Source organism: Trichomonas vaginalis, chromosome III, assembly GCF_026262505.1.
Source record: "Trichomonas vaginalis G3 chromosome III, whole genome shotgun sequence".
Taxonomy (NCBI): domain Eukaryota; phylum Parabasalia; order Trichomonadida; family Trichomonadidae; genus Trichomonas; species Trichomonas vaginalis.
The window spans coordinates 11,254,380-11,280,682 of record NC_067205.1 but is presented as its reverse complement, the minus strand read 5'-3'; the positions used below and the strand labels follow the sequence as shown (position 1 = coordinate 11,280,682).

The following is a 26,303-nucleotide window of genomic DNA, read 5'->3' as shown; positions in this document are numbered from 1 at the left end:
TATAGCATTTAATGTTACCATTGGTTACTTCAATGACTCAAGATATAATGAAATAAAGAGATACATACCAAAAGAATGTGAAACTGTTCGAACTATTGACCTACTTCTTGTTGAAGACCACTACATGCTAAACGAAAGACTTCCAATGACAACATACTTCGTCAGAAATTACAAAGAAATCTTGAAGGAGTGTGGTGGAATGAACATTGAGAAACAGATGAAAATATATACAAAGAGAGAGAACAAATATGTAGTTCGTTATGATAGAACTACACCGCTATGGGATGTTATGAAAACATTGTGGGAGTGCAAATATTTCGAACCTATTTCTTATGGAGAACTTTTCACATATACGACTGACTTATATAAACAGAACCTTGCACCATTTAAAGATTTGACATATGCTCCAAAGTATTGTGTACAACTGAAGAAGAAAGCAGAGTCAAAAGAAGTAAATAAAAATAAGTGCAAGTTCATTCCTGAGCACGTTTTCTTTGCTGACTTTGAGTGTAGTACCGATGGCTTTCATAAAGCTTTTAACATATGTTACGACAGTGAAGATGGTTCAGTGAGTGAAAGCATTTGGGGTCAGAACTGTGCAACAGAATTTTTGGAACGACTTCCTGACAAGAGTTTAATATATTTCCATAACCTCAGCTATGATATAAACTTCATCTTAAGACACATGACAGAAGTGAAAGGAACTCCCATCATTAAAGGTTCACGAACAATGCAAATAACTGGTTTATATAAAGGACGGGCAATTATTATAAAAGACTCTTACAGTGTTATAAATAAGAAGCTTAAACTATTTCCTGCTATGTTTAACTTACAAACAGGACCGAAAGAAGTATTTTCATACAACTACTACAGCAGTGTTTTGTTAGCAAATGACAACAGAACTGGTGTCATTTCTGAAGCATGTAAGTTTATCCGGGATGCAGATACATTCATGAAGAACATAGATTCCATCAAAGGTTGCAGAATAGATGAGAACCACTTCGACTTAGAAAAATATAGCACGTTTTACTGCAAACAAGATGTAAGAATTTTAAGAGAAGGTTTTGTAAAGTTCCGCAATGACTTATTGAAAGAGTTTGATTTAAACGTTTATGACTACGTTAGTATTTGTTCTATTGCTAACAAATTGTTTGAGAACAGAGTATACTTCCCGAATGGAAATCTTTATGACCTCTCAAATAAACCAAGAGAATTTATTTCGAGATGCATTCAAGGTGGAAGATGTATGTTGTCAGATAACATGAAACAAAAGAGAGAAAAGAAACTCATTGCTGACTTCGACGCTGTTTCATTATATCCATCCGCTATAGCAAGACTTTATACTTTAGAAGGAATTCCAAAAGTATTGAAGGATGAGATGTTAAGCACAGAGTATCTCATGAGACATTTATTCGATGACGACCAAAAGGAACCCATTGGTGAAAAGTTTATGTCTGGCTTCTCTGTTCTCATTAAGATAACAGAGATTGGAATACATAGACACTTTCCTTTAATAGTTTGTGACCCTGAACTAAATCCAGAACTTAACGTTCCCAGAAGTTCAAACACTTGCTGTTTAATGTATGTTGACCATATAACATTACAAGACCTCATAAAATATCAAGGTGTCAAATGTGAAGTGTTGCAAGGATACTATTACGATGGAAACAGAGATATTAGAATAAGAGATGAAGTAAAGAAGTTGTTTGAGTTAAGGTTAAAGTATAAGAAAGAAGAAAACCCATTACAAGAAATTATAAAACTCATTCTGAACAGCATTTATGGCAAAACCATTTATCTCCTATTGAGTCAAAAATAACCATAGTAGATGACAAAGATGCTATAAGATATGCCATCAGAAACTACAACCATATAGTGAAGTTCGAAGGTTTGGATGGTTCAAATAAAACTATTTTCAAGCTAACGAAAAGCATTTGCAGACACTTTAACTTTTGCCACTTGGTGTAAATATTCTATCAATGTCAAAACGTATTATGAATGAAGTGTTTTGCACGATTGAAGACTTAGGATTAAAAGCATTTTATCAGGATACAGATTCGATGCACATTTACAATGAAGACATACCACGTTTAGCTCATGAATTTAAGAAGAGATACGGTAGAGAACTTATTGGTAAAACATTAGGTCAATTTCATAGCGACTTCGCAGAAATAACACCTGGAAAACAAAGTTTAGCATACAAGTCAATATTTTGTGGAAAGAAGACCTACATAGACTTACTCACTAACGATTTAAATGAAGTTGCATTTCACTGCAGAATGAAAGGCGTGAAGCAAGATGTTATTGCTTTAACCGCTAATGAAATGTTTCCTGACTCTGTTCAGTGTTTCTATGATGAAGATAAAGGTTTAATGGTTCCGCAAGGAAAATTTGACAAAGACTCTGAGTTCAGTGTTATGCAGTTATATAAAGCACTTTATGACGGTCAAGAGATTGGATTTGACTTATGTAAGTCTTCTAGTCCTTGCTTTGCTGAAAAGTTTAACTTCTCAATAACGACTAAAACAAGCTTTATTCGTAAGTTGAAGTTCTGAGGTCATTTATTTTTGTCAGCAGTGAGACCATTCATGATAAAAATAAGCCGCTAGCGGCAAGGGCGAAGCCCATGTGGTCATTTACAATACTGCGATGGTAGAGTTTAAGAGTTGTGCTTCAATGTAGAGACAGTCCTTATGGTCTGGAGGTAAGAACACTGGGCAGTTATGGTCATGAGTGGAGAACATGTCTATCCAAAACTCACGATTGAAGCCAGTTAATTTATAGTATTTAGGGTTAGGAAGTGGTGAAGTTCTTGTATGACCAATGAACTCATTTTCAACGCCTTTGGCTATATTAGAGAAAAGAATAGCTTGCTTTCTATCCCAAATGCCAGGTGTTACAATCTTTGAAAATTCATTTTTCCTCGGAAGCATTGCATCATAATTGAAAACATTCTTGAAATCATCACTTGGTTCAGAGATTTGAAATCTTATACGTAATGGATTTTCTTTCTCTTTAGCTACTTCATTGAATGGTGAATATATAACAAACTGACAGTCATGTGTTCCATCTTCATTTTCATTAAATTCATAATGAAAGTCTATAAGTTGTGGCTGACTACCTTCTTCTTTCAGTTGTGCAAGAAACTCACGTAAAGGCTGTAAAGTTTGTACTTCAATGTTAAACTTTTTCTCGAACATTTCATTAAATGAAATCATACATTGCAACAATGTTGTATCGTCTTTAAAGTATTTGTATATGTGAATGTTTTGGACACTTAAAGACTGTTCGTCATTTTCTATCTCGACTTGAAGTATAAAGTCAACCTTTCTGAAAGCACGTGTTATATACATATTTGTTATGCCAATGTACTTCTCTTCATTTATGTTCACAATCCAGTCTGTTGGAAACTTAAACGTTACTCTGTTCCCCTTTATTTTGACGTCAGGGTTTTCACTACTGAACGCAACAGATAAAGGTATTTGTCTATACATTTAATTCGGATAAAAATAAACCATTTACTCTTTCTTTGCTTCAGCTTCTTTAGCTTTTTGTTCTTCCTTTGCTTTTGCTTCTTCTCTAGCTTTCTTCGCCAGCAAACGTGGGTTCTTCTGTCTTCCAGCAGCTAATGCAGCTAGTTGTTTTTCACTAAGTTTTCTCTTTGGTCTCTCTGGCTTTTGTTCTTGTTTTTGTTCCTTCAGTTCGGATAAAATTTGCTCGCGAATTTCTTTCTTCAATGCTTCAACATCTATGACCCCTTGGGTCTTGTCCATATGACTTGTCTGAGTCATTTGACTGCAGATAAAAAAACAAAATTAAAACTTTAACCGATGTAAAATGAGCTTGTCAAAATCAGAGCGAGAGTCTATTATATTAAATGACGCAAGAGGAATACAACATCCTTTCTATTATGTAAGTCAGAGTAAAGATGGTAAAATATACGTAAGAAAAAGAAAGGTTCCATTAGCGAATGCAGAGAGCGACAACATTAAGGTGCATGGCACCGAGGGTGAAGCCCATATAAAACCTTCTATTCAAACTGAAAAGTCAATAGAACAAGAAGAAAAGAAGCCAGATGTTCTTTCAATAACGAACCAAGAGCTTATTGCAAAGTTCGTGAATTTCATTGAAAAGCAAACCGAGTCAAAGAACCCTGACCCACCAGTGAAAGAAGTTGAGACAAAAGAGAATGTACAGTTCATTGAAAATGTCAAGAAACAACTTCCACCACGAATGCCAAGAAGAAGAGTGAGAATAATGAAGTAAATAGATATTTTTATCCGAAGTAAATACATGCAGAACGAACAGTTAAACGAATTTACTCCAGCAGAGCATATTCATCAGATTCGCTCATATTTCGATATCATAGACAATGCAGTTCAAATTGGTGACACTAATAGAAAATATTCTGACGCAAAGATTCCATCACAACCTGGAACTGCTAAAGATAACACAACATGGGTAACATTCAATCTCTCACCTCCTGGTGAAAATATGTTGGACCTTTACAATACATTCATTACGTATAAAATGGAAGGTCAATTTATTGTAGATAAAGAAATTGGTTCAGGTTCCAATAAAACAAACCCACCAGGATTTTGGATTGGTTTCGATGACGCTTTCTATGCAGTTGCTGGATATCAAATCCTTGCAAATGGTCGTATCGTATATTCTCAAGACAACGCAAGAGAAGAAGCATATATAACTTCAAACTCACAAACTACCGAACAAATAAAGAAAGTAGATGTTTTCTCAAAGACTCGACATGAAGATGTATGGAGTCATTCGGGAACATGCAGAACAGGACAAATTGTTAGTGGTCCAATTACAGCAGGAAAATCATTTGATTTTAAGCTTCGTTTAAGAATTCCTGTTAGAAAGATTTTCCATTAGAAGCTATAAGATTTATTCCTGCATTTGCTGGTAACATTCAGCTTAAAGTAAAGTTCAGTAGCGACGCATTACAATGCACATCTATATCTGTAAATGATATCATTGCTTTCAATCCAACTCTTAAAGTTGCATTTGCTTCAGATTCAAATCCACCGACAAATAAATTTGTTCCATGGAATGAACCATTCACTATGATAACGAAGGCAGTAGAAGCTAGTGGAACAGTTACTATTACAACTGTAACCCAGCAACTATTTCGAACAAAGATGGATTTTAATGAATGTTTCATTCATCCAAAGTCATTCTCTTTAGACCCTAACATTTATACAGAACTTGTAGAACATTATACAAACGAGGCTTTATGTTTTCCTGTTAAAGTTATGGATTGGATTCCTATGGACGGTTCATTCTCAAAGAATACAGATAGTTCAAGTGCAACATTTACAGCAGCTTATACGCCTATTAATGTTAAAAGTATTTGGGCACTATTTAGAAAGAAAGACAACTATTATGTTAATTTTGAGAACCCTAAGTTTAAATATCTTCAGCTTTCCATGGGAGCTTATGGAAATATGCCTGCAGAACCTGAAAAATCATATGGACCTGTATTTTATGAAATGGTTGCGAACGCTTGCAATACAAACAATGATATGATAGGATTTAATGAAGATGTTATGAGGTCATTGGTGGATGATGGTAGTGTGGAACATAAATGGGATAGCTATGACAACACACATTTCTTATGTGGTTTTCCAACAGAAGTGGACTTTTGCTTCCAGCAAGGTCAAACATCTACTGCTCCAATAACATACAAATTGTCTGTTAAAGGACCTATTGAACTAGCAACTGAAAACGTACCAAAGCCACTTATTGGATTTATGAGGGATTGTTGCTTTGCCATTCAGGTGCGTGCTAATGGAATCCCAATAATAAGATTAGATGACTATAACTTAGCTACGGACGACAGTGAGGAATAAAGGATGAACGTTTATTTTTAAAGCTTATAAATGAGTTCTTCATCAAGCTCTCGTGAACCTTCACCATCTATGAAACAAACTTTACCAAACGATTATGGAGCACCTATTGAATATTTCTTACGAGCTGCACAATGGCAAAGAGCAGTCTCACCAAGGTTAGGTGTTCCACCAGCTCCTGTCAAAAATAGCATTTGGTCAAGTCCTTATATAAATATGGTCTCCCACTAGGTTTGCTAGCTACAGCAGGAGCAGTTATGATGTTGAAAAGAAATAAAGCAAATGTTGTAAATAATACTGAAGTAGCTGAAGTTAAACAAACTCCGACACCATCGCCAAAACCAACGCCTTCACAAACAACCTTCAATGACTCCTGAACCTATGGAAGTACAAACTCCTGTTCAAAAGTCAACTCCTAAACCGACTCCAACATTTAAACCAGAACCTACTCCACAAATAAATCGTAAAACTCCTGCGTTTCCTTACTGAAAAAATAACGTTATTTTTATTTAATATTAAAATTTTTATTTGATTGAAATGACGACTAAAGTCACTGAAGCAATGAAACAAAAGTTTTTGGTAGAATACATTAAATCAGGAACTATTCCAGAAGGTTTTACATTCATACTATGAAGGATGGTAGAGTTCAGTTTAGAAAGATAAAGCAACCATTAGATAAAGAAGGAATTTTGAGAAAGATTAAACTTCATGAGGACAACATTGCTGAACTTAAGAAGAAGTTAGAAGAGTTGGAGAAAGGAAGAGAATAAAGCAATGAATTCAACAGGGTGAAAAAACAGGTGAAAAAAGAGGTGAGATCTCACCACTTCACCTAAATTTATTTTTGTGCTATGTTTTCATACGTGTGAGGGTGGTGATATCATTTATTTTTTATTTTATTTTTTTATTTTTATTTTATTTGGATGTAATGACAGAACAAAAGCAACTCATACACATCAAAAACATAACATTATTTATTCTTCCTTCCTGAGCATAACATGTTCTTTCAAATACATCCGAGACCAGTTGACTTTTCATTGACTGTGTATAGATAGATATATATCATTAAACCATACGATGACGAAGGTAAGTTATGTAAATTGTACGTTAAGAAGTTAGAGAAAGTTTATGGCTTCAATTATGACTACAATAGGGTTAACACTGATGATGAAGATATTGAGGAAAATTTATGAGAACGTTAGTGAAGTTGTTAGTGAGAACGATAGTGAGGTGAAATTGTTGGCGGCTTTGTAAATATTTAAGGTTAAGTTAGTTTTTGCGTTCATGTTGTAAAATATACGTTAACGGTTTTGTAAAGTGTCAAATTCACAAGTATTGGGTAAGGTGGAACGCAGTGCCACCATACCCAACACTTGTATACTAACTCACGCCACACCAAAGAATATGACAGTTTGGAATACCTCGCTCAATTGCCTCGGCTATTTGTGGGGCGCAGTCCATACTTATCATCTCGGGTTCTCTATTAATATATTGAAAATAACGACAAACACAATATTGAATATTTTCGCTTGTGTCAGGAGAAATAAAGAAATACAAAAAAGGAAAAACAATAGTATGTTCTGTTTTTCCTGTGAGTGCATATAATGGAATGTTAGCCCTTAGAAGTTTATACGTTGAATCGATGTGAAACGTAGAAATTTGGTGACCAAGGGCCTTCGCTTCGAAAGGTGCATATAAAAAAACTAGTTTTCCCGGCTCAGAGATAAATTCAATTAAATCTTCTGGACAACTTTCTTGAACAGATTCAACAAAGATAGCTAAAGAAACTTTTTCATCCGAACTAAAGCGTTTGGAAACAATTTCAGCTCTTTGAGCAAATTTACGTAATGCATCTGGACCTTGTGCAAATATTGAAAGTAACTCTTCGTCTGTATATGAAATATTTAAGTCTTGGAAACACTTAAGTTGAGCTGTAGCATGATTCATATTGTTTTCAAAGTAATGTTTAAGATAATTTCTGACAAATAATGAGGATATTGTTTTTGTTGATTTCGGAGGTGCAGAATGATCATGAGAGTCAGAGTGGATTAGTAGTTCATATTTATCTTGATCTATTATCCGGACTTTGAATTTAGCTTGACATTGTGGATACTTACATTTGTATTCGATCGTGGAGTATTCTTTCCTGCATTTTTGAGAGTAGCCCATGCTAGCTTTTATCTCTTCTTGGATACCAAACTGGAGGAGCTCCATAGTGTTGAATATCACGGGCTCCATACAACAAATTGAATAAGGTATTTCAAAATTTGAAGGAAATGGTCCATCATTGAATGTAGTGGCCGGGAATTGAATGACATACAGATAGTTTGAGGAAATTTGTTATAAATTATAATATAATTGAAGAATTAATTATCAAAACAAGTCTAAGAGCCATTTGTCAGATTTTCCCGAAATGCAAGGTTAAGATTTTAGCAGCGACTAACTTTGAGTGTACATATATAATTGTTATACTGAGTACTTTCTATCTGTGTTACTTATTTGAGTCTAAGAGCCATTAGTCAGATTTTCCCGAAATGCAAGGTTAAGATTTTAGCAGCGACTAACTTTGAGTGTACATATATAATTGTTATACTGAGTACTTTCTATCTGTGTTACTTATTTGAGTCTAAGAGCCATTAGTCAGATTTTCCCGAAATGCAAGGTTAAGATTTTAGCAGCAACTAACTTTGAGTGTACATATATAATTGTTATACTGAGTACTTTCTATCTGTGTTACTTATTTGAGTCTAAGAGCCATTAGTCAGATTTTCCCGAAATGCAAGGTTAAGATTTTAGCAGCGACTAACTTTGAGTGTACATATATAATTGTTATACTGAGTACTTTCTATCTGTGTTACTTATTTGAGTCTAAGAGTCATTTCTACCATAGAACTAGATATTGTCTCTCATTAAATATATATAACTGTAAACTGCTTAATTCATTTATCTATTTAGATAAAATTATATTTATATAAGATTTCATGTTATTATTTCATCTTTATTATTTTTTTTATTCCTTTGAAAAGTGACACTGGATAGTTTGTCCCTTTCTCTTATTTTATTAAAATTATATCTGTATTTTTTAAATTTGAATTATTCCCCATCGAAACACTCAGAGTAACTGTTACAAAGGCATGATGACATAGGGAAATAAAAATAAAGGAAAATTAATGTTGCAATGAATTTATTTTTTGAAAGAATTTGTTATCGAAAATTTTGTTAAAATTTTAATGGAATTAAAAGGGTATTATAATATCATGAATGATAACATTTATATTCAATTTTTTTTTCTATTGAAAAAATCTTTACACTAAATCACATTTCACTTTTAATTTATTGTACAAAGAAAATAACAAAATATTCACTGCAAGTTTTGAATTTTTTTACACTTTCAAATCTTAAAAAACAATAATCTACTCTTCATCTAATATAATAAGTGGAGGAAAATTGTATGAAAATATTTTGAATTCAGCCGAATTTTATCGTTTTGACTTTTTTTGCTTATTTTCTCAACAATTCCTATTATCAATTGATGCGTTTGATAACTATTATCAAATTTTAGCTTTTCCTCAATTACTATTTTCTTTCAAAATATAAAACAAGCTTTCAAATTTTCAAAATTTCTCAAAGAATAAATTTAACATTGTCATTTCCAATCTTGTCATGAATATAATTTATTAATAGCTCAAATATTCCTTTCAAATCCAATTTGTGAGTCAATCAAGCCGTTTTGGGAGCCATTTTCAAAAATTTATGAGTACCTTTAGGATATAAATTCTATCAAGAGAGACCTATTAAAATACATTATTAATTAATTGTAAATGATTCAAAATTCTAAAATCCCATAGCTGTTTTTAAATTACAGCTCATGCTAAACATAAATATTAACTGCAATTTCAATTTCAGTATTTTTTAGATGAACAATTCAATTTTATTTGAAATGAATGATACGAATGTATATATATCCAATGATTATTCCAATAACATTTGCGATGTCGCCTTGCTAAATGACATCAAGGCGCAGGCATCCCCTTTTAAAACCTCTACAATCAAGTTGATCAATTTTTGCAATAAAAATAACCAAAATATAGGGTGTCCAAAGGTGCGTTTAGCACAGCGCTCTATATGAGACTATTAAAGGAGATATATGCTGATTATAAATATATAATAAAAAATATGAATATATGTATATGATGAGTATGTTGTATTTTGGCGCCATGCCGGGATATAAAATGAATTTTGAGACAAGAGGCGGTTTCGCGGGAAATTTTGGCGGGATTTTTTTCATTTTTTTAATGAATCATAAAGAAAACATCCTCGCTCTTGCAAAAAAATGCAAAGACTGTAAAAAAATCTACGAGACATTGGTAAAATGCTTCGGTATGGATGCTCCTAGCTATTCCACTGTAACGTATCATGTTAGGATGTATCACTTCATGAACAAAAAGGCGCCCATCATAAAAATTGACAAAAAATCGCCGGATCAAAGAAAAATCAAAGCAATTCTTCAAGCGCTAGATGAAGACCCAAGAGCATCACTCAGAAGGATAGAGGAGATGACAAAGATACCACGTACAACAGTCAGTTATTATCTGCACAATTATTTGAACTACAAACTAGCGTATACACGTTGGGTTCCGCACAACCTTAATTCAGTTCAAAAAAAATCTAGAGTTCAATCTTCGAAAGAGCTCCTCTCTATATTGGGTGCGTATCAATCCAAGAAGTTTCGCTTTTTAGTAACAGGGGATGAGTCTTGGTTTCAATATGCAACAGAAGCCAAAATCATGTGGATCCCGAAGGATGAAAATCCGCAAACATTCCCGAAGAAAAAAATTGACACACCAATGATGATGTTGTCGGTTTTTTGGGGCGTGAATGGCATCATCGCAATTGATATTCTTCAAAAACCTAATACGATGAATGCTCAGTATCTAATTGACAATGTTCTTACTCAAATTATCAATTCTGATGAGTTTAAGAAATCCAAACAACAAAAATAAAAGTTTGCAATTCATTTTGATAATTCAAGAGTTCACAAAAGTCATAAGGTAATGAATTACTTGGTGGAAAACAATGTCAAAGTTGTTCCAAACCCAATTTATTCACCTGATATTGCACCCTCTGACTTTTATTTATTCGGCACGCTAAAAAAGAGAGCTGAAGGACGCGAATTCGCGAGTCCAGATGATCTTGAAAATTTTGTAAGAGAGCAATTTGAGCAATTTTCTCATGATGATTTAAAGCGTGTCTTTCAAGCCTGGATCGATCGCTGCGAACGCGTGATTGAATCCAATGGTGATTATATTTAAATAAACTTTATATATATGTAACTTGTTTATTTCTATTCGCAGTATTCAGGTTTGTGCTAAACACACCTTTGGACGCCCTATAACTTTAACATTATGTCACTATCAAACAAATTTGCCTTCAAAAAGCGCCGAATCTACGAAGTTATTGATGTATTTACCGTCATTGGCGTTACTGTTCTCCTTGACGAAGAAAACTTCCTGTGGATTGGCTTTAATCACGTTTCCCAAACTATCCAAAGGATAGGTACAAACAGAGGCGTTTACTCCAGCGATCTTACCCTGAACGATATTTTTTGTTTATCTCAAGAACCAATTTCTATCCAATCCATGACCGAAGATATTATTTTTTTGTTCATTGCTATTGAGCGACGTAGATTAAATATCATTGAAGCTTCAAAATACATTTCTCATGGAAATGGAAAGGAAAAAACTACCAGGTGCAAGATTTCTCAGGCTGTTGCTATCCTTGAATTAGCAAATATCATCCGCAAAACCGAAAACCAATCCGAATATGAACTATTGCCTGAGTTTTATATCACAGTTCCCAAGGTACTTAAAAACTCTACTGTTGATCCAAGCAACATTCAGTCTTTGCTGAATTGGACAGATGATTCAAACATTTCTTCTTCTGATATTATTTCTTTCAGAAGGAAAGAGTTTTACACAATTTCCCATGAATGAGTACGTAATTAATTGTTTTTGTGTTTATTATCGTTATTTTATTCATGAATTTCTTTTTTTATCATGTAAACCATGAATCTTATTATATTCAATGCATTTTTACTTTGATTTTATAAAATTTCCCCATTGTGATTGAACTAAGTGCACATTTTTTTTTTCATATTTGTTCCTTGGTCAAAAAATCGGATGCGTATAAGTCTATAAAAGAAGCAATTACTTAAACATACATGTTTAGTATAAAACAAACACAAATACAAAAGAATTCCGCAAAAATTATCTACTGAAGAGTATTTTTGCCCTTATCTTGCAAGTTTGGCTTAATTATCATAGAACTTTGGGCTCTGATATGATTTTTTGCTATTGCCAAATATCTGTTTCTGTTTCTTTTTTGTATAATTAGCATTGACGATTCCCTAAATATCGGTAAATCTAACAACTGTTCGACTGTTGGTCTTGCAGCTGGATCTGCCGATAAACAAGCATTAACAATACTTGCATAGTTTTGATCTTTTATATATTCGATACAAGGAGAAGATGATAACAAATTATTACATAAAGTAATGCGATCCTTTCCTGCCATTGGAGCATTCCAGTGGCCATGATGAAGAATGTGACCCCGACAGCCCATATGTCTGTCTTGAAGGCGTCGTGTGGCTTCCTCATCAGAATTTCAGGGGCCATGAACGGGACTGAACCGACAAAGTTCTTGTCAAGAGCCGAGTCCAGCTGAACTGATGATAATCCGAAGTCACAAAGGCGGATTCTGTCATACTGGTCAATTAAGAAATTGGCCGGCTTAATGTCTTTGTGAGCAATTTTATTGGAATGGCAGGCTTTAACTGCTTTAAGGATTCCAATAGAATATTTCCGCAGCTGTTCAAAAGAGAGTCTCTTCTTTTGGCGAAGGATGTCATGAAGTGATGTTGGACAATATTCCATTAGTAAATAAACTGAATCTTCATAGAACTCGTAGTTATATAAACGTACGAGATTGCTATCTTCCAATTTATTCATTATATCAATCTCAGATTGATTGAATTTGCTTCGAAAAATGGATTTCAATGCAAACTCACAATGATAAGCTGGATCATATATCCTATATACTACTCCACTACCACCTGCACCAATGATATCCCTAAACTCGAATCCTTTCTTAAGAAGGTAACTCTCGTCACGAGCATTCATGATAATTATTTTTATTTCGATTTGAAAGATCATTCAATAATATTTAAGAAGTGGCGGTTATGACAAATTTTATTAAAGTCAACTAGCTATTTTATAAGAAATATTACATAATTTAAAACTTTTGATTTGAGTGGAGAATAGAAAAATTGAAATATTTTAAAATTGAGATCGTCGGAAATTTTTACACTTAATGATGCAAATTATTCTTGCTTGTTGAATTAATGAAAATTTTTGGTATCAACGTTTGTACTGAATTTTATGCTTACATTTTATTTTGCTACAATTAGATTAGTTCAATGATAAATAGCTATTTTATCACAAATATAAAGATAGTTATCAAAAAATTGAGAACCAAAAATTGAGAAGAAGAGAATACATTTTATTTTTCAGTTAGATTGTTTTTGGAACAAGGAACAAAATGAGCTATAGATTATTTTTCCCTCAAAAAATTCAAATAACAATTCAAATCTTGTATTTGACACACCATGTATTATTATTATATTGATTCATTATTTTAATATAATTAATTTCAAAACATTATTTGGTCAAACAACCATAAAATTATTTATTTGAACGATAAAATTTAAATGATGAATTATTTTCACGAATGGTATTTCATCAACCCAGATAAACATAATTCTACTCTTATTGCAGAATTAATTCAGAAACTTTCAATTTATTCAAATTCATTACATCGAATATGATAAAGGCAACCAGATATAGGTCCAGAATTTATCAATAACTTTTTTATGATATAAAAAATGATCGATCTTTTTTAATTACTATCAAATGAACCTATTCAATACTATAAATAAAATCATATGTGTATGTACCTCAAGAGATTTCTAAGACCAGGCTTGATCTTAAATTTCACTCCAGGTTTCAATTTATTGAAGAGCATATATGAGAACTTAGCATATATTGAATGCACTCCTATTAATAAATCAGTAACTATTACTATCATCAGGATTCAGTATTATGTTTATGTTAATGATATTGAAACAAGTTTTATTTTAGAATTATATATCATACATTAGACAGAATAAACAACAATGAAATAAATAGTTGAGTAATCATAATGTATGATCATAAATTCGAGGTTAATTCCATTTGTCAGTTACTCATAGATTCTGCAAAATGGTTGTATTGAGCTATATAAATTAGAAGTGTGCACCTTGTTCTGGATCTAAAAACAAGCTAAACCATAATTATTTTTTCAAACCAAGTGACCATTTTCATTTGTAAACTACACAATATTCTATGGTACGCCCCTTATTACCAAAGAATTTTGGCCAAAAATGAAATCAAATTCAAATTTATAATCAGATATATGCCATTACGCTATTTCATTATTCTTGTTCTTTTAAAACGATTTTTTTCTCCATTTTTCGATTTTGAATCAAGAAAATTCTAATTCTCCACCACCGGTTTTAGAAATTGAGGAGCAAGAACAGTCAGTTAAAGAAGTCCTAGAGAGCAAAATCCTTTACGCCTCAATAAAAAAACCTCTTCAAGGCTTAATTAACTTGTTCATTTTTATTTCTAACAAACAGTACGAAAACGAACCTCAATACGCTATTAGACTTCGCTTTATCTCATGAAAATGACATTTATTCTAATAATGCATTTATAATAATTGTGAATTCGCCTGATGATATAATTCAAATGCTTTTAGATGGCGATCTTATATATACCAAAGCTACGGATGCTCTAGCACATGATCCACCTCCACATTTAATCAGCCGAGTTGCAAATATTTTACTGTGTATTCTGAACACAACTTATGAACCAAATTCTATATGCGTTAATTTATTTCTACAATTACTACCATTCTTAGATAACTCTGGAGTGCTAGATTTATATATCAGTGTGACTCAATCTTCTTCTCCAATGATAAAATTTCACAAAATGCTTTTAAATTCATTATTCGCAGATTTGTTTCTCCTCGAGGTCGATGGAAACTGTAGTCCTGAAAAATACGCAAGTCTTTGCAGAATTGTTCGTCATGCTTCGAAAAATCCAATTATTGGCCCTTCATTTAGGCGTGATGTTTTCGTTGATCGACTAGCAGTATTAAGTTTATCAGATAACTTATTTTTACGTCAGAATGTTTGGCAAGCGCTTTCAACAATGACACAAGACGATACAGCTCCATATTTACGATCTGTTGTACCATTAGCATTAAATATAATTACAGAACCCTTCCAAGAGATCCATTCTTACATTGTTTGCGCTCTTGACTTTTTGACAAAATTATTAAACATAGAAAATAAAAACGAAGCAGAATACCACAACAGACAGATACAAGGCACATTTACCAGGCTCATGGTTGACTTTCCTGATTCTACAAATCTACAATGTTCATTATTTAGATTAATAAGATCGGCATTGAAATGGGAAACATTTGCCAAATATTTATTTCCTCAGATATGCCCTGTTTTGTTAGAAATTGCTTCTTATGAAACTCATTCCGCTGCAAAAATGAATTGTCTTTGTTTAATTAATGATATCGTCGAAGGAGGAAAGAGTTTTCAACTTACCGTTCTGAATAATAATCCAGAATTTTCTGATTTTAAGAAAAATATTTTGAAGCCATATTTCAAGTTATTGAATTCATCATATGGAGGTAGACTTCCTTTAATGTGAACTTCTCACCTCTCATAATTTATATAATTATTTTCTGTTATATATAATTATTTTAATAAAATTATTTTGTTTTGATATTAAATTCTTAGATAACCGTCTGTTTTTCACGACAAATTCTAGCAAATCGCCTTCATTAATAAATTCCAACCAAAACAGAAAACTATGTTGATCGAATCTCAATGAATTCTCATTTCTCGTAATGATTTTTCGTGTTTTGTAGAAATTCAATGAAGTGATTTTAAACGATTTGTTTGAATATTGGCTAATTTACACTTCAAAAGTCATTTAACCCGATGGTTTCATGATAAAAAAATTAATTGCAAAATGTTTATCAATATCATTAATGGGATGAAAAACGATTAACGAATCCAAATTCAATTGATAATTAATCAAATTTCTGAGCATCGATTTAATTTCAATTGTACTTCAGATCACGTATGTTGTAAAGGGGGCAATGCCAATAATGATATACCAACACAATTATCGACAATTTGATAATGGATACCCATTGAATGATAATAAAAATATTGAATGATCATACCGCATTTATAAAATCGAAGTAAATTTGATTTAAAAGTCATGTAGTGTTAATTGATTAAAAATAAGAAACTTTCAAATTCAGTGAACATTGAAAAGTTACAAAAATGTCTGTTGTTGAACAAGAACCTACTCCTCAGTCTTTTGATCTTCCAAAAAAGACAAGGCACAATAAATGGTCTATACACGAAGATATGCGCCTTAAAGAAATCGTGGCTACAATGGAAAAAGTTAATTGGAAAGCTGTTGCCAGATGCTTTCCAAACAGAAATGAAAGACAATGCTACGAGAGATGGAATTATTATTTATCTCCAAATGTCAATAATGGCGCTTGGAGCGAATCAGAAGATCAATTATTGCAGCATTGCTATTCAATATTTGGTTCACAGTGGATGAAAATTTCACATTTCTTCCCAGGAAGGACAAATACATGCATTAAGAACAGGTTTTTATACCTTCAAAGAAAGAAAGAGAGATTAAATCGCGACAAAGAACCTCCAAAGGATCCAATGTCTTTCTTTGATATCAACAATCTTATCAATTAACGAAGATAGATAATAAGCCCTGCTTCTTTTAATAATATTTATTTTTATACGAAATGATATGGAGTAATAATTTATCATATTGCCTCATTGTTAGAATTATATAGATATTGTTATCATCGGTTTATATTAAAATTTTACCATTGTTTATTTAATTCTCTTTACGAAATCTGTTTAAGGGTGCACCCGTATGTACGTTTATTTGAGAGGAGGAGGATTACCCTCTCAATTTTGAGGGATTTGTTAGTTTATTTTCTCGATGAATATGCAATAAAATTTGATTTTTACCTTATCAATATACTTCATATAATATACACATGTTCATGTAAAAACTTTTTTCCAAAATCCTCAGGAATTAAGGGATTTTTGAATTTTAAGAATTTTTTTCGAATTTTTTCGAAAAAAATATTTTCAGAACAGCCTTAACGGCTAAGATTTAGGAACAATGTTAAGTATCAAAAAGAAAGGAGGTCTGATATATACAACATATATCGTTGAAGGTTGAAAAAATCTCTAATATTTGAGCCCAAAATTTCAAATTTTAATTTTTTGAAAAAAGAGGCCACCCGTATGTACGTTTATTTGAGAGGAGGAGGATTATATTTTTGAAAGGGTGAAACATTATGAATATGTTAATTATATAATAATATGTATTATTATAAAAAAGAAAAAATAAAGCACGTTAAAATTTTTCTTTCTTGATTTTTTACAAAATCTACTTAGAATTATGCAAAATATGACTAAATAATTATAAATTTCAAGTTAAATTTTAATTTTGATAAATAATTTAAATTTCAAAATATCAAGTTCAGTTCGACTATGTATGTAGTAATTCCTCAATAAAGTGCCAAAACCCTATTAAAATATATGAACATTTTCAACATTTTAATGTTTTTATTTAAAAATTTGTTGGAATATGAGCTTCAAACAATTATTATGTAAATAAAAATAATTAAATATATGTATTTATTCGTATTACAACCGTAGTAAGTCGATTCTTCCTTTCTTCTACTGAGTTTTGAATTTGATTTCGAATTGTAAAGAGATTCAAAGGGAAAATACTAGCGGATAAAAACTACCTCCATGAAAGGGTCATAATGGACTCAAGTTGTATTTTTTGATATTTTTTGCTTTTCGAGCCTAAATAGGTAGCCAAGATAATGCCCAAAAATAAGGTTCTAAATTCTGAAGTTTACATGATCATCTCGTGTGCACCCTTAAATCTAATATCCAATATACCACAAGCTAGATATATTTCGTAATATCCGTAACGATCTGAATCTGATATCAATTAACTAATAAAGTTTCATGTTCTTTTTAAGGTCCAATAAACAACCCATATATATTTTAACAATTTTAAACCTACTAGATAATATTTTATTGTTCAATACCCATTGAAAGTTTATCATTTTGATAACAAAGTTTACTTGACTAACAACAACGCATCAAACTTATCGTGATAATAGCACTATCAATTTATGCAATCTATGTCCACAAATTAACCTGAAATTTTAGGTCATGTCGATTGATAAACTTATGTACTCGGATATATATATATTGAAAATATATTGCATCTTTTTAACCTATACCATATTTAGGCATATAGTACAAATTCTTGATTTTTTGATAATTGAAAATTTAATAAAAAGAGAGTTTTCTTTCAATCTTGCTCATATTAAAGTAATTAATGCTGCCAAATATAAATACAATGACTGTTAATTGATTTTCTTCGATTTATCGATGAAAGGTTACTTGGGATTTTATTTCAGATAACTTTTAGAGCGAGATATTCCCAGTGCAATTCCTTCGCAAACCCTTCATAAATACGATACAGTACAAAATTGTGATGGATCTTAAAACCTCTATAAATCTTAGTTTAGAAAAACATGTTAATTACTGTTGAGACAATAGGATTTGCGATAAATCTTATCTTCGATAAAAATTTTGAAACGTGTGGGGAAGCGTTTCTATCAAAAAAATCTAGATTTTTTCATAAGTTTACAACAATTGATTTTAATGCTCTTGCTGGTCTTATCTTTCCCCATTATGCTCGTATTGCCGATTGAAAATCCACGTGAAAGTAACCCATATCCATTCTACATCAAGAATATTGGACAAAGTGATGGATATCAAGATGAAGATCTAAATCTTGTTCCAGTTTGGAATTGCGGAATCAATGGTCAGAAAATTGAAATAGGATTGTTTTCAAGTGAATGCTTAACTCATGATAAGGCTCAAAATCATATAAAATCAAAATTTGAAAATTTTACTCAAATGGAACCCCACATTCAAGGAATGAAGAATATAATATTGAGTACAATGTCAAACCAAAGCACACTTAATTATCCTACAGACGATACTATAACATGCAATAATATACCTTCGAATTTTTCAGACGCAATTTATAATATTACATCATATCTACAAAACGAGCAATCGAAATTGAAAAATATCAATCTATTCCATATATCAAAGTCGCATCCTCAAAATCAAATCCAAGTTGATCCAATGATGCATTACAGAGCTCTTTTGGCTCAAATTTTGTACATGGACGAAATGGTCTAGGCTGGATTAATCTGATAACCCCATCTTCGAGTAAATACGGTTTTTCTGATTTTAATTATCGTTCTCTTACTCAGATGAGGTTTTCGCTTAATGTAGCTGCCACTACAAATAGAGGTGATCGAGCGTTCTATTCTCCGATTTCTGCCAATATATTATTTAATGTTCCGTCAACTGACACTTCCATTGATTATGGATCAAAAATTACTGTTAATGAGTTTATGTCAAATATGATGCAAAACGGAAATGAATCAGATGTGAGGAAAATGGATGCGGCATATTCAATTGCAGCAGGTGCACTTTCCAATATCTTAGAGATAGATCAATTTTTATCATGGAGAGAACTTCAGTTCATTATCTCTCTCAGCTCTACTGTTAATGATGCTAATCATTCAAGTTGGATAACAAATGCAGCTGGTGTAAAGTATTCAAACCATTACGGATTCGGAAGGCTTAATGTTGCAAATGCAGTTAATTTTGCTAAGACTTTTCCTGGTCTTCCATCAGAGCTTTTTTTAGAATCGGAAAACATTTACGAAGATCCAGTAATACCTTCATGCAGAGGCAGCCCCTTGAATTTTTCACACACTATAACCAAAAAAATTAAGGTTGTCGAGAATGTTTTTCTGATTATCGAAACGACACATGCAAAAATTGGTGATATCATAATCGAACTTATATCTCCCAGTGGAACAAGAGTTGTAGTTAATAATATCGCAGATACACAGCCAATAAATGATGAAATGGGAGTATATGGATTTAATGTCCGAGCTTTTTTAGGAGAAAATGGAATTGGAACATGGAATATAATAATATATTCAACAGGATGCATTCCAATGGGAAGGGTTCATCGCACAAAGCTTCAAGTTTTTGGCTGTGATTCAATTAATGACATATTGAATGTACAGAAAAGATTAATAAGGACATCGTCTAAGAACACTGAGATTGATTCTCAACCAATTCGACCTTCTCATAGTAATCTATATAAAGAAAGTCAATCCTGCTCATTATCACTTAAAAACTTCCACGCGAACTCAGTTCTTAACTCAAGTGATTATATTAGTTTCCAATTATCATCCATAAATGGGCTAAAAAACCAGCCAGCAGTTCTATATTATTCAATCGAATCAGATAATCCTTTAAAGACATTGCTTGGTTTCAAGCAATTTGAAAGTGCAGGACAAATAAATAATTTTAAAATGCTTCCACCGCATAACCTTGCAGGTAAAGCAAATATAACTTTTCACGTAAACATCATTAATGTTACCAAAGGTATTGATTCATGTAGCTGTGGCCCATTCAGCATCACGTCATTGAACTATAGTTCACATCAGTATATCAAATTAGATAAAAACATGAATTATTCAATACCTTATTTTACTGATTCATATGAAAGCTCGTTAGCTCTCTTCACACTAGTTAACTATGAAACCAAAGAGATGATTTTCCGTTTCTCAGATCACAACTCTGGTTACATCGACATTAAAATTGATGAAACCCAAAATATCTCCAAGGGGATCTTATCAGTTCAAGTGCTTAGTGCATTTCCTCAGAATCCATGCTCTTTGCTAATACAATCATTCTATATTTCTAAAATAAGTTCCCATGATGATTTTTCTAATTTTACCTTTAATGAATCCATTTGCCCGATAATTCCAGGATTAAACTACAAACAGAATGACGCAGCAATCACAAAGCCATTGCCAACAATAACCCAAACTTTAGCTCCATCACCTACAAATTCAATAACAAAGAATAAGGATTCATCCGATTCTAACTCAGCAAATATTAAATCAATAGTAATAACAGTTTCCTCAATCTTTTCTGTTGTAACAGTTTTTACAGCAGTCGGAGTGACTGTTATAGTTATAAAAATTCATCGTGATGATGAAAGGGCTCCTAACCAATATAAGGATGATATTGAAGAGCCTGCAATTAATCTATAGATTAAGTTGGCTTTGAATACTGATATTATTTTATTGATGTTCATTTATCAGATCTATTTTATAAATTTGTTTGTATATTCCGATAATATTTCTTATCATTTTTAATCATACTAAATGATAATTTGAATTTGAGAAGCAAGAAACTCTTAGAATTTCAAAGAAATATGAATTCATTAGATTCATTCTTTGATATCATTGGCTTATTTTCAAAATTTATGATTGTGAAGATATTGAAATGATAAAATATCGGTGCTTGCATGAATTCATAAGAAAATTAAAAAATAAGAATACATTTCGTACATAATAATTTAATAGTCATATCACAATACTAAATTGATAAAGTTCTATGATGGATAATATAAGTGCAATCTTGAAATATGAAATAAATTGATATATTTAAAAATTTTAATCGAACGCAGGAATTAGAGATAGAAAACAGTTTACCATAATTCTTATTAATTATCTGCAGGTTTCCTTATATTAGATGGAAGATTTATTTTGAAAATGACTTTTACCCAGATTTTCCTAACTTTTACCACCCCTCTAAAGCTGGGGACACCGCCTATCGTTGGGAGTAGCTATTAAATAGAACCACCAAGGGCATTTTTCGAACTGCCGGTGTAGCGTAGTGGAAACATCCGACATAATGATTCATTATGCCAAGGTTTGATTGCTATTTAGCTAATTTTTTTCTTTTTTGGATCATGAATTTTTTTTTGGGTCACTATAAGATTTGTTTCATGTTCTAAATCTGCTGCATATGTAATCTATTTTTATTTACCTATTTTTTAAAAATCTATTGGATTGCCAAATTTGAATATATTTAAAATCATAAAAATCCAAAAAAACTATAAATATATGTTTTATGCATAGTGCCGATACTCAAATATCAAATTACTTAGATCCATGAATAATATCCGAATTTTTTTTTCTTAAAATTAAACTTCAAAACTTCTTGCAATCTTATTCTTCATCAATTGTAAATTTTAAAACCATTTTTTAAAATAATTTTGCGTAAATTTTATTCTCATGTTGTTTTAATCGAAAATTGATACATTTTCAAAAAAATAATATTGACTTATGAAATTCATTTTTAAGGTGAAATAGTATTGTTTTTATTAAAGTATATGAATAATATATAAAAAATTAATGAATAATATAAGCAGATTTTTAGTTTACAAAACAAATATGAGCAATGCAATTTCAAACTTTTGCTGGCAATTTCGATATTGCTTAAGTTTGTAGTATTTGTGATACCTATAACATCGGCTTAATCAAAATTCGATTTTTCTTATGAGTTATTGAGAAAATTTGATTGCAATGAGAAGGATTTCGACGTTTTTGATAAACTAAGAGCTGAGCTTTAGGGGTTCAGTTCATTTATGGCTGTAGTTTGATGCGTAGATCTCTTTTTTATTGTAAATTCTTTCAGCATGGAGATCGAGAATGAATCTTTTGAGAACTTTATGAGTTTTTACACCCGTAAAGAGGTCCTTCGAGGAAAGATAGTCCAGACTACATGAAGATGTGGGTTAACCAAAAAAATCCGATGGTTTCCCAATATTCATGTAGATCTTCGAAAAAATGAGCACCAAAAAAGCCAAAAAAATAGGCTTTTTATTGGATTTGTACACTAGATCAATAACCTATTTAGGATCTGACACTCTTTTTAGCCAGAGATAAGAGGTCCTTTCTAGGAAAACGATCTATTCATCCATAAAAAAAATGAATTATCGTTTTCCCCAGAAATTACATGGGGAGTGGTAAAAGTAAGGAAAATCTGGGTAATATTGGGATGGAAAGAAAATGAATAAATATTAGATAACACTAGCAAAACTGTTGCATGCTAAGATCAGTCATAATGTAAACCTCTCAATTTTATTGTCGTGGGAAGTATCTCAATTCCTTCAAAAAAATTGAAAAACTATTTAATTTTAAAAATATAATACTTTTAATTAGTTAATTAATTGGAGATATTTTTAAAAATCACTTTTGATAATACTTTTGAGAACTTTAATTAAAAAAATATATTCAAAAATATCCAGGATATCAAGAGGGAATTGTTCCTTATGAGGTATATAGTTATGATGTATACCTCATAAGTAACAATTCCCTCCTTAAAATGAGAAAACTTGTTCGAAATTGTTTATCATTTCGAACAAGTTTTCTCGTTTTTAATAGGAAACTAAAGGCTATGAGGCACTGATTATATATTAGTGCCTCATAGCCTTTAGTTCCTAATAGATAGCTGGGGAACTTTCTCCAAATGATAAGTTATTCAGAGAAAGTTTCCCAGCTATCAAGAGGGAATTGTTCCTTATGAGGTATATAGTTATGATGTATACCTCATAAGGAACAAGTCCCTCCTTAAAATCGTAGACATTTTTATACTTATTAATCAACCATTCAAAATCATATTCCTCTGAAAAGTTATTTTATTAAAAATTTAGAATTTTAATAAATATAGAGTTGGAATTTCATACAATACCTATATATTTTCAATAATGGAATTTGAAAACCATTCTCAAAAGTTCTCAGAAAACCTTTTTTTCATTAATTTTAAGAAATCTGAGTATTAAATTAAGTGATAAATTCGTTTGACACTACTTTAATTTTTAAATTCAAAAAATTATATGTGCTTCTTAAAATGACTCAAAAAAATTTTATTATAAAATAATATATAATATTAAAAATCCCACAACATTTTTTTACTTTACATAATCGTACTTCCTCGACGATTAATTTCCACTCAATTTCTATCATTGACCGAACTTAGCATGCAACAAAACCATATAAATTTTCCAGTAAAAAATAATTTTTAAAAACATGAAATATTTCGCTTTAAACCGAAAGAACGAGATTGGTTAGGTGACGTGCAGATGAAAAATGAACTTTGAGAAACAAAGAATAAATTAAAATGACTATTCGAACAAAAATTGAAGAATTTACAATTGAGCAAATTGTAAAAAGATTTGACAATTCTATTTAAATCAAAAAAAATTGAATAAGGATGTCATTTACAAGTAGATCGCAGTATGGAAATGAACACCAAGAATAAAAGCGAAATTTGACGGTAGAATGAGCCCATTATGTTATCGACCGAAAATAGATTTTTTCGGTTTTCTCTTCAAATAATTGAAAGAATGATACTATTATTGGTTTATTATATTATATAGCATATAATCATGCTATAGCCGAAAATTATAAGTTTTGAGAAGATTGAATATAACACAAATAAATTTGAATGTAAGTTAAATTGCTTGTTGTTTTTAATAGCTATTTAATGAGAAATCCAATATTGCAAAATTCAAATTGAATGATTGAAAGAACAGAAAAAGTCGTTCTTTTCAATTTCGAATATGTTTCATTGTATTTATAATTATATGGCAAATATGATATTTAAACTTGATTTTTGAAGGAAAATTCACAAAATTGAATAAATTCAAATAATTTTTATTCAAAAATAAACTAGTTATTTGAGTTTAATACTAATTATCTATTCAAACTTAAAAGTTTGTAATTTAAAATATTTTGTGAGATCAGATTGAATTAATTCAAGGTTCTTTTCAATTAATATTAATGGCCATATTACGCATTTTCGAACATTCTAAACCAAATATATAAAAATGGGAGACGAATGTTAAATTTCCTAGACATGGGGGAGTTGTCTGCAAAGTTTTAGCTCTTATCTCTAACAAAAAATTAATTTTAAAAAAAATGACCGAATACGTTTCACAGCGAGAAAAAAATAAAAGGCAAGATAGAATTTTCTAGACATAAAGAAGTTGTTTACCGAGTTTTAGCTCTTATCTCTAACAAAAAATTAATTTTAAAAAAAATGACCGAATACGTTTCACAGCAAGAAAAAAATAAAACTGTACACTGATTTTAATTTTCATTTCCAGTCACTTTACTTATTATTTTTTCTTTTTTTTCATTTTAATTATAAATTATTTCATAATACGTTTATTTACGTTACCATTTTCTTTATTCTTTTGAATTCCATACTAGACACTTATAGAATATTTTGATTGTTAACGTACTTCATTAGAATGAATCCTTACAAAGGGTATGTCGATCGAATTTACCTAATTGGTATTTCCAATCAGATTGAAGAAGGTAAAATGACATGGGAAGAAGCTTGCACCCATGTTCCATCGCCCCAACCCTTCAATCAAATGATTTCAAATATTTAGATGTTTCAAAATCTTTTTTACAAAATCAATTTAGCTTACAGAATATCCCATTGCCTAAAGGCAAGAAAGGTCGTAGGGTCAATCCCTACGACCAAATCAAAGCTCTTGCTGTGATACATGACCACTGGGCCTTTCCCTGTGGTCAAACAAAACAATGGAAACGTTTGAAATTACAACAAATTGATGTATCTTATAGAGAAGTACGCAGATACTTCAAAGAAAATCATTTCACCAAGACGCAATTAGAGCATGCCGGGCCAGAAACAGCAGTAAGATATTGGCGCTTTCACCCAATCTTATCTGGCACGCAGATGTTCATTATTTTAGGGGTGTTCGTGGCCAGTATATTTATGGCATAATCGACGATTTTAGCCGCAAAGTCCTAGCGTGTATACAAATACCAGATATGCTGGCAGCGACGACAGCGAACGTTGCGGCTTCCGCCTTCATTGAATTTGGCGCCCCTTATTGTTTCTGGACCGACAACGGTTCAGAAAATAGGGGCGCCTTTCAAGATCTACTTGATCTTTGGGGCGTCCAATGGCGGCATACAGACTCTCATTCTCCCTACCAAAATGGGAAGATTGAGAGATTCTGGCCGACATTGGAGCGCTGCCAAAGCATTCAGGCTATTCCTGCCTTTATTTGGGAGTACAATAATAACACACCGCATGAAGATCTCCCAATTAATCCATTAACTGGAACAAATTACACGCCAAATCAAATGTATCAGCTGAAACCGAAATACACAAATGCAGATACAGAAAGGTTGTGGCAAATATGGGATACAGATACAGGCATGACCGCTGTTGACACATTCACAGCGTAA

General features: G+C 31.6%; 12 protein-coding genes and 4 pseudogenes across 16 annotated transcripts, besides 5 other annotated features; 13 read left to right on the top strand and 3 right to left on the bottom strand.

The window, feature by feature from the left end:
- Positions 1 to 7,253: part of a mobile genetic element that runs on past the window's edge.
- On the top strand, positions 125 to 1,549 carry TVAGG3_0681730 (organellar and viral DNA polymerase type B; the record flags this gene model as incomplete). Its single annotated transcript, XM_051242730.1, has 1 exon — positions 125 to 1,549. A coding segment is annotated over one exon (1,425 nt), but the record flags the coding sequence as incomplete, so codon positions are not given.
- On the top strand, positions 1,995 to 2,555 carry TVAGG3_0681720 (organellar and viral DNA polymerase type B; the record flags this gene model as incomplete). The annotated part of the gene is made up of 1 exon (XM_001309993.2): positions 1,995 to 2,555. One exon carries the CDS (start codon positions 1,995 to 1,997, stop codon positions 2,553 to 2,555), a length of 561 nt encoding a protein of 186 aa, XP_001309994.2.
- On the bottom strand, positions 2,687 to 3,200 carry TVAGG3_0681710 (uncharacterized protein; the record flags this gene model as incomplete). The annotated part of the gene is made up of 1 exon (XM_001309994.2): positions 2,687 to 3,200. A coding segment is annotated over one exon (514 nt), but the record flags the coding sequence as incomplete, so codon positions are not given.
- On the bottom strand, positions 3,519 to 3,773 carry TVAGG3_0681700 (uncharacterized protein; the record flags this gene model as incomplete). Its single annotated transcript, XM_051242729.1, has 1 exon — positions 3,519 to 3,773. One exon carries the CDS (start codon positions 3,771 to 3,773, stop codon positions 3,519 to 3,521), a length of 255 nt encoding a protein of 84 aa, XP_051089316.1.
- TVAGG3_0681690 (uncharacterized protein) lies at positions 3,838 to 4,266 on the top strand (the record flags this gene model as incomplete). The annotated part of the gene is made up of 1 exon (XM_001580373.2): positions 3,838 to 4,266. The coding sequence occupies one exon, from the start codon at positions 3,838 to 3,840 to the stop codon at positions 4,264 to 4,266; it is 429 nt and encodes a 142-aa protein (XP_001580423.2).
- Positions 4,531 to 5,481, top strand: TVAGG3_0681680 (annotated as a pseudogene). Its single transcript has one exon. A coding segment is annotated over exon 1 (951 nt).
- TVAGG3_0681670 (uncharacterized protein) lies at positions 5,511 to 5,870 on the top strand (the record flags this gene model as incomplete). Its single annotated transcript, XM_051242728.1, has 1 exon — positions 5,511 to 5,870. One exon carries the CDS (start codon positions 5,511 to 5,513, stop codon positions 5,868 to 5,870), a length of 360 nt encoding a protein of 119 aa, XP_051089315.1.
- On the top strand, positions 5,901 to 6,353 carry TVAGG3_0681660 (annotated as a pseudogene). Its single transcript has one exon. A coding segment is annotated over exon 1 (453 nt).
- Positions 7,254 to 8,920: a mobile genetic element.
- Positions 8,921 to 9,955: 1,035 nt separating this feature from the next.
- Positions 9,956 to 11,259: a mobile genetic element.
- TVAGG3_0681630 lies at positions 10,052 to 11,179 on the top strand (annotated as a pseudogene). Its single transcript has one exon. A coding segment is annotated over exon 1 (1,128 nt).
- A 13-nt stretch (positions 11,260 to 11,272) lies between the features above and the next one.
- TVAGG3_0681610 (uncharacterized protein) lies at positions 11,273 to 11,860 on the top strand (the record flags this gene model as incomplete). The annotated part of the gene is made up of 1 exon (XM_001309995.1): positions 11,273 to 11,860. One exon carries the CDS (start codon positions 11,273 to 11,275, stop codon positions 11,858 to 11,860), a length of 588 nt encoding a protein of 195 aa, XP_001309996.1.
- A 510-nt stretch (positions 11,861 to 12,370) lies between these two features.
- Positions 12,371 to 13,045, bottom strand: TVAGG3_0681600 (protein serine/threonine kinase protein; the record flags this gene model as incomplete). The annotated part of the gene is made up of 1 exon (XM_001309996.1): positions 12,371 to 13,045. The coding sequence occupies one exon, from the start codon at positions 13,043 to 13,045 to the stop codon at positions 12,371 to 12,373; it is 675 nt and encodes a 224-aa protein (XP_001309997.1).
- Positions 13,046 to 14,710: 1,665 nt separating this feature from the next.
- On the top strand, positions 14,711 to 15,691 carry TVAGG3_0681590 (armadillo (ARM) repeat-containing protein family; the record flags this gene model as incomplete). The annotated part of the gene is made up of 1 exon (XM_001309997.1): positions 14,711 to 15,691. The coding sequence occupies one exon, from the start codon at positions 14,711 to 14,713 to the stop codon at positions 15,689 to 15,691; it is 981 nt and encodes a 326-aa protein (XP_001309998.1).
- A 644-nt stretch (positions 15,692 to 16,335) lies between these two features.
- Positions 16,336 to 16,885, top strand: TVAGG3_0681580 (RNA polymerase II transcription regulator recruiting protein; the record flags this gene model as incomplete). Its single annotated transcript, XM_001309998.1, has 1 exon — positions 16,336 to 16,773. The coding sequence occupies one exon, from the start codon at positions 16,336 to 16,338 to the stop codon at positions 16,771 to 16,773; it is 438 nt and encodes a 145-aa protein (XP_001309999.1).
- Positions 16,886 to 16,948: 63 nt separating this feature from the next.
- Positions 16,949 to 17,987: a mobile genetic element.
- An 829-nt stretch (positions 17,988 to 18,816) lies between these two features.
- Positions 18,817 to 19,335, top strand: TVAGG3_0681560 (serine-type endopeptidase protein; the record flags this gene model as incomplete). The annotated part of the gene is made up of 1 exon (XM_001309999.1): positions 18,817 to 19,335. One exon carries the CDS (start codon positions 18,817 to 18,819, stop codon positions 19,333 to 19,335), a length of 519 nt encoding a protein of 172 aa, XP_001310000.1.
- Positions 19,336 to 19,553: 218 nt separating this feature from the next.
- Positions 19,554 to 21,278, top strand: TVAGG3_0681550 (serine-type endopeptidase protein; the record flags this gene model as incomplete). Its single annotated transcript, XM_001310000.1, has 1 exon — positions 19,554 to 21,278. One exon carries the CDS (start codon positions 19,554 to 19,556, stop codon positions 21,276 to 21,278), a length of 1,725 nt encoding a protein of 574 aa, XP_001310001.1.
- Positions 21,279 to 24,369: 3,091 nt separating this feature from the next.
- Positions 24,370 to 25,153: a mobile genetic element.
- Positions 25,154 to 25,330: 177 nt separating this feature from the next.
- Positions 25,331 to 26,303, top strand: TVAGG3_0681530 (annotated as a pseudogene). The gene has a single exon. A coding segment is annotated over exon 1 (973 nt).